The 7,975-nt window shown below is 33.4% G+C and overlaps 1 protein-coding gene across 1 annotated transcript; it reads right to left on the bottom strand.

The window, feature by feature from the left end:
• Positions 1 to 658: 658 nt before the first annotated feature.
• Positions 659 to 6,667, bottom strand: LOC107461204 (serine/threonine-protein kinase EDR1-like). The gene is given in 14 exon segments (XM_016079678.3): positions 659 to 1,083; positions 1,250 to 1,426; positions 1,523 to 1,572; positions 1,709 to 1,777; positions 1,872 to 1,970; positions 2,065 to 2,143; positions 2,272 to 2,372; positions 2,456 to 2,524; positions 3,790 to 3,830; positions 3,919 to 4,879; positions 4,881 to 4,917; positions 5,105 to 5,208; positions 5,568 to 6,008; positions 6,162 to 6,667. Coding segments are annotated over 14 exon segments (2,640 nt in total). The 5' UTR covers positions 6,468 to 6,667; the 3' UTR covers positions 659 to 977.
• Between the last annotated feature and the right edge of the window lie 1,308 nt (positions 6,668 to 7,975).

Here is a 7,975-nt window from a genome sequence, read left to right as displayed (position 1 = left end):
AGTGTCATAATATAATTTTTTAAAAAGAGTGGAACTCGTCTCTCAATACTCACATTTACGTAATTTAGACAAAAAAAATTGGTAGGCATCATTCAATTATCCTTACTGTAAATAGTACTACTACTTCTTAAGTAATTCTACAATCCTATTTATTATCATGGTTTTATTTATAAGACAAAAATATAATTCAATCGTAAAAACGAAATGAATCTAATATAAAACTAAATTAATATGAAATTATAACAAGATATGTCTAAATATTATATTAATATATAATATTCCAAAATATGCTTTAACATCTGTATATTACCAAAATAAAGAACTAGTAATTAGATTATGATTGATTCATTAAATTCTTATATATTTCTACTTGTTTGTTGGGTTTTATTTATGTATAAAATTCAACTAAAGAGTTCAATTTTTTTCGATCAAAATCAACAACTTTTTTAAATCTTCAATATCAAATTTTATATCTTAAATTCTAATCCTAAACTATGAAATTTTCAAAATGAAGGTTAAAAAAAAACAATTTTATAATTAAAAATGGATTAATATTCTGTATTAAAGAACGACCACTGAAATTTAAAATTTAAATCAATGGCAACTAATTGCAAAACTGTACAAGGTCGAGAACTCTATAAGATGCTTTATTCTGGTGTTGTAAAAAAGATTATTATCAATATACGACTCGGTGATCAAAAGTTTACAACCCCTAGTAAGATCTATATACAAATCTAATGTTGTAACATCCACCTCCCCTCACGACACTCATCTGCATTAGAGTGGACTTAACTGGACTCTAAAATCTAAAAAGAAAAAAATAAAAAGAAAGAGAGAGAGAGAATAAGGAATGTTTCACACACTAATCAACGTGAGACTCATAATTTGCGAAACATTTTTCTTGCACCATATGCCGGCTCTGCTTTCTCTCATTCTCAAAGAATAATATAAAGTGATACACAAAAATGAATTTCCCTTCATTTGATGTGTGGAGCTCGTTTTACACCTTTAACGACAACAAGATGTTGAAGTTGGCAGAGGCGAGATAATAACTCGGAGAATGATGGCCGTAACTGTGGATCCCTGCATTTCAAACACCCAACTAAAATCAAACAAGCGGAAAAACTACTATTAATATTTAATACCAATACGTGATTGAAATCACGGAGTTCCATGAATCACATTAATAACACCGTTAAGTTGCCATCGTAATCATATATAATATGAATGTAATTTAATTTTAACTTACATTTGCCAACAATCACGTATTATCTGTTCTACTTCTGGATCAACATCATCTGGAATTTCAAGGCGCCTGTTTTGGAATCCAACAGCTCCAACAACCTGCATTTGGTTCAAACTTTGCCACGGGATCATTGTAGTAGCCAACTCCCACAAGATTACTCCAAAACTATATATATCACACCTGAAACCAACACAAGATTTAACTATTAATCATATCCTGAATTTTTATAAACAGGTTTCTTATTAGAGGTCACAGTGTCATTCATAATTAACTTACTTTTCATTGGCAAGCTCGTTTCTTAAGACTTCTGGTGCCATCCACTCGGCCTGCAGGCAAAAGATTTATCTAGGACTGTGTTACTTAGCTTAAAGCTATACATCATAATTGTAATTTATGAAAGAAATGAATGAATTAAGAGTGTAACCCAAGAATTTTCAAAGTCCATTAATTTGTAAGAATTACCGTTCCAGCATAGGACTTTGATGACAAAAATGTATGGTGCTTCATCCGCGATAGACCAAAATCACAGACCTATCAAGAGACAACAAGGTATGGTGCCTTATTTTCAGATGCATAAACCAAACTCTCTAAGGGGGAAAACATAAAAAATTTAAAGTTTGATTACCTTAAGAACCCAATGCTTGGAGACAAGAAGATTCGGAGACTTCAAATCTCTATGGACAATGGGAGGATGACTTGTGTGCAAGTAGTTCATTCCCTTAGCCTGGTTTTTAAGACAGTTAATATCTTCACATCAATTAAAGGCAAAGAGAATGGAGGATATGAAGTTAAATACAAGGATAATTTCATCTCATTACCACATCAACAGCCATACGCAACCGCCTCTTGTCATTAAGTTGAAACTTAGGATTACGCAATAGACCATATAAACTCCCTCTGCATACCAAGTGGCAAATATACTTTAACAAACAAAATAAACATGTAGGAAATCAACCACACATGCACGCACACAAACAACAATCCAAACCTAAACGACAACAAGAAAAGGAAGAAAGAACATTGACCTTGGAAGAAACTCTGTCAAGATGGATAGATGTGGCGGACGAGTAATAGCTCCCATGAAGAGCACAATATTGGGATGCCGCAGTCTTAACATGATCTCAACCTAGTAAATGCATCGCATGGGTAAAAATGTATATGTAAGCACATGAATGCAACATTGATTTGTGTATAACATCAGATTCTTACTTCAGATTTGAACTGAGCCACTGCATCACTAGAAAAATCTTGTGTTAGAAACTTCTTCACAGCAACTTCCTACCATGGCAAACCATTAATTCAAAACTATCAAAATCAGTGCATTTGCAACATGACTACTGCTTCACACGGACCCATATATAAAATTAACCCTACACCAGTGCATGATGACACAAACAAAATTTGAGAAGAAAGAATGAAAGTGGCCAAGGAATATCCATTTATGGAAGCAAAATAGATATCTCGGCATAATTATTCATCCATATTTTATTTTCTATCAACAAAAATGAGCAATTAATAAAATATCTACAGCCATACAGAAATTGGCTATATATTGACTTAGAGAGCCCTGTACCAAGCAAAATGATCACGAATAAGTTGAATGCTTTACCCTCCATCACTACCCTCACAATTCAAATTTTTTATTCTTTAATTCCCCTTCATACATATTTAAATTCCAATTTTAGCGATTCGAAGATAAACCTTGAAAAGCGGCTAATGAAAAGGAATTTGGTTATTTAATTTGAGAGACAAGGAATTTTACTTCCAATGTGTTATTCCACAAACTATAACTCATCTTTCAGAATTAAGTCTGCATGATGGCAACTGGGAAAACAAACATCAAAATCAAACTTCTGGCATAGTACATTAATATAGATTTTGCAGTCATCTAGGACTAGGAGTTATGCTAAAATGATCCATTTATGGAAGCAAAATAGATATCTTGGAAGAAACTCTGTCAAGATGGATAGATGTGGCGGACGAGTAATAGCTCCCATGAAGAGGAGGAGGAGGATGGTGAGCTGGTGGTGAATCCTTCACAGATTTTGGCACCGCGAACCGCTGAAGACGGTGCTTTAGAGGTGCGCTGGGAGGGTCTCTGTTCTTGTGAGGACAGCTGGGAGAGGGCGGCCACATTGGAGTTCCACCTTGAGGATAAGGTGGTTGTCCAGGGGAGGAGTTTTGATAGAATGGCGCCTAATAATAACAGGTTTGGGCTATTTTACAAGAGAAGAGGTAAGTAGCAGTTTAGCTTGGTCTAGCTGGCTGGTTGGTTAGTTAAACTCTACTCTTAACTACCTATTAGTAGCTGGGTTGTAGTTAGCTTTGTTTTTATGCTTTTCTGTTTTGTTAATTCAGTTAGAATTGGAGAGAACTCTCTCTCCCTGAGTTGGTAGTTCCAACCATGTAGAACATTCTAGGGAGTGCGAATTGCAGTCCCTGTGCAGCAATAAAATCCTAACCTTCTGCTATTCCCTGATTCTATCACAAGAAATCAACAATGTCCTGAAAAGTATTAGGAGGTGAGGATATAGAGCACTTACCGAACCGTTGCAATCAGCATGGAAAACCTCACCACACGAACCTGAAGGAGTGCCACAGTTTTATGAGGTTAGTCACAAGAGTACAATAAAGGGGAATGAAAGGCACAGCTAGTAAATTATAGATCTTACCGATACCAATACGTTGACCAATACGAAGATCCTCCCATTGAATTTCCCATTCTTTCCTCTCCCCCAAGACTGGGTTAACTCTGTCATTTTTATGATCATATGTGATACACTTTGCTGACTCTATACAGGGTGCCTTATTTATCTGAATGGCTGACTCTTTACAAAATCCAACGTCATTTAAAGCTACACCAACCTCATTATAACCATTTTTGTCATCCCCATCATGGGAAACATCAAACCTATCACGTGTTTCACAAGAAACAGCTCTCTTGGGCAAATCAGATTGGAGACATTGCTCTTTACATAAGTAATGAGATTGCTCTAACCCATCAACTCTATTGTCACAAACCATCACAGACCCCTTCCCGGTATTATCACATTCACAATCACACTGTGTGGAATTATCATATCTATCTACGTAAAATTCTTTCTGCTGTTCTGACCTAGTATCATGGGCAGTGCGCTTCATTTGATAGGGTATGAGAGATTTGTTGTAGCTTAATGACAACCTAGTTGGATCATCTTGAACGATATCCCTGACAAATTCTTCACATGTTTTATCTTCACCCATATCTTGTGGATTTACAACTGAAAAGAGATCATGTGGGGGGAGGGCTCCACTCTCTAGCAAAACTGCGTGTAGTTTTTGTGCGAATTCCGGGTTCTTTGCTGCACTGAGGACATACTTGGATACATTGTTTACGCGAATCTTTTCTGCAGGTGATGTTTCTCTATGTGATAAGAATTCACATGATTTATGCAGTGACTCTAAAAGATTTCCCAAATTATGTCCAAACCTCTCTCTTTCATTCATTCCAACATGGATATTATCAACTAGTTTTGTTTGACCACCCACATTTAATGGTTTTTCTGACTGGGACCTGACTGCTTTTGTTTTTTTGCTGCACTGATCAGGTGAGCTACCCAAGACTTGAGTTCTAGTATCAATCAAATGTGTTCGGAACCCCAGGTGCACCCATCATATCAATGATGTATTCACTGTGTCATTACAACAAGTCAATAACAGCTCTTGAACTTGTTCCACCATGGTGCACGTCATGCACCATTTATTATTAGAGACCTAAGGTGATAAAGGTATGATGATAAAGTATCTATGGTAAACAATCCTTGGACAACAATATTTAAAAAGACAGTTAAGCCATTAACATTCTAGCATAAGATTTACCTTCCATCATCAGCTTTTATCAAATTCAATGCTCCATCATCAGTTCCAGTGTAATAGCTCCCTTTGACCAGCATGCAAGGAATATTAATCTTGTCAGCAAGTACCTATGCACCGGGACAAGAAACATGTTTCAATCGAAACTTCTGAATGGTTATCAAGTAAATTGCATGAATTACATCAAAGTTGGAGGTGGCATAAAAGTGAATGTTTTTGGCTAAAGAGAAATGAAGAAAGCTCGATTTAGCTTGATGCATATCACCTGTGCACCATAAACTTGGAAATGCAACTTTGCACTGTTGGGTTTTTATGTTCTTTGATGAATGATGGGTCGAAACAGAACATACATGTCAATTGACGGAGAAAACAATGTTCTTCGCACACAAAGTGTTAAAAACTGTTATAAGATATTTGAGATAATTTTATGTGCATATGCATAACTAGAAAATATAGAGAATGTTGCAACCTTAAAAAGCAGGGCTCGGTGACGCGACAGTCCAACATCAAGAGAGCCAAGAGGAAGAACAATGGTTCTTGAAGAATCTCTTAACTCATGACTCCTCCTAGCCCACCTTTCTATCATTTTATCTGCACTACCAACTGTGCCACCCATTCTGGTAACAACAATATCAGCAAGTCTCTGCAGCAAGCCACTTAAAATCAGTCCTTTTTCAGAAATAGGACAGTCATTGAATAAGGCACAGGCCTTTTCCTCAAGCCGCTGCAGCTCAAGATCAACCAAGCGGTTCACCAAGATGACTTCACGATCACCATTTTGTGAGGTGGTTTTAGCCTGCAGATCCACCAATAAGGGCATCTTTCCTCGACGAATGATATTTGAAGAGATTCCATAAACATCATAAAACTCATCCATCACTTTCTCCTCATAACCTATCACACTATAATTCTGCCAGAGGTAAAAACCAAACAAATTACTCAGAGAAAACACTTCCCCTTTAACAATGTCAAGCTTCTACAATTGATTAAACATTAACAACAAAATGAAAAAGTGAGATAAGTTTAATTGATTACGAGAATGAAATAAAAGTGAAAGAAGTACCCAATAGCGAAGGGATTGGAACTGTGTGAGGGAAGACTCAGAACCTAAGCTCATCTGCTTGGCGGCATCGATCTGATCGGAGTCAGCGTCATTGTTTGGAATTGGATGGGAAGCACTGATGGCCAACGCCATTCTCATCTGAAATTGAAACTCATGCTCACGCTCATGCTCTGCAACACTCAGATTGCGACTCGGTAGTTCGTTCATAGTAGGAGAAGCGCCACCGTCACCGTCACCGTCATCGCCGCCGTCTCCACCACCGATGTGCAGCTTCCTAAGCAGATTCTTCATCCTATTTCTCCCCATATTTCACTGTTATTGATTTCGATTTTACTACCAAAACCAGAATATGATGAACATGAATGAACTGAAATGGGACTTGGAAGATTCTATAACATTGGATCGCATTAACTGCAACTGCCTACCTTCTATTCCCTCCAAATTACGCACTTTTTCCTCATCCCGATTCCATAACTATCATCTTAAAATATCTTCAACAACCTTATTCCCTTTTGGACTCTTCTGATTTCACACTTTCAGGTCTTTTTTGGTAAAAACATTCACGGCCAGATTCTTTTTTTTTCTAAGTTTTTATTTTTTTTATGGTTAACCACAAAAATAAATTCGAGTTTTAGTATCGACAAAAATGTCTTCAAATAATTTAAAAACACAATAAAAATATTTAATAATAAATATATATTTTTAAAAAATATCTTAAAAATTAAATTTTAATGTAATTTTTTATAAACATGATTATAAAAATAAAATATTATTACACTTAAAATTTTGTGATTTTTCGTTAAGCATAAAGTTTTTTATAAATTTTTTTAACAACCAATAATACTTTTAAAAAATCACAAAATAATATATATTTAACAAAAAAAATACCAAATTTTAAGAAAATATTTTATTTTTTAATCATACTTACAAAAAATCGCATCAAAATTCAATCTCTAATGTATTTTTTGAGAAATACATAATTATTGTTAGTTTTTTTTAAGATTATCTAACATTGAATATGTATTTCTCAAAAAATACATTAGAGATTGAATTTTGATGTGATTTTTTGTAAACATTATTAAAAAATGAGATATTATTATCCTTAAATTTTGGTGATTTTTCATTAAATATATTTTTTATTTAATCTCTAAAGTATTTTTTTAAAATATATATTTATTGTTAAATATTTTTATTGTATTTTTAAATTATTTTTATTGATAGTAAAATTTGTGTGTATTTTTATTAATATTTAAATAATTTGAGAATATTTTTAGTAGTTAATTTTTTTTTAATTGATGGTTTCGGTTATGGGATTCTTAAACTAGTTCAAATTATGCTGGTTAATAATATTATATTCAAACTTACATGTGTTAACATGTACAGATAAATATTACTTTATTGGTATTTTTTTTATCGAAGATTGGAGGCTCAAACTCGTAATCTCTTAATTGAGTATGAAAAAATTATGTCAATTTAAGCTATTACTTTATTGGTATTTGCTTGGCTACTATGGTAAGGTATTAAAGTTAGGATATGTCTAAATAAGCACGGTAATTTTGTACATATTCAATATGTTGTATTTTTATAAATTATTAAATTTTAATAAATATAAATAAAAAATTAATATAAAATTAGAATTAATAAATTATAATAAATATAAAATATATTAGATATTAATAATATATAAATAAATATATATTTTTTAATATATAATACTTTAATTGATAAACATAATCTTTTATTTTTAAATAATAAATATAAAATATATAAATACAAAACATATAAATCTTTTTTTATTTATATGTTTAGTTATC

This window comes from Arachis duranensis, chromosome 8 (genome assembly GCF_000817695.3).
Source record: "Arachis duranensis cultivar V14167 chromosome 8, aradu.V14167.gnm2.J7QH, whole genome shotgun sequence".
NCBI lineage: Eukaryota > Viridiplantae > Streptophyta > Magnoliopsida > Fabales > Fabaceae > Arachis > Arachis duranensis.
The sequence above is the reverse complement of the archived record's forward strand: the minus strand, read 5'-3'. Positions and strand labels throughout refer to the sequence as shown.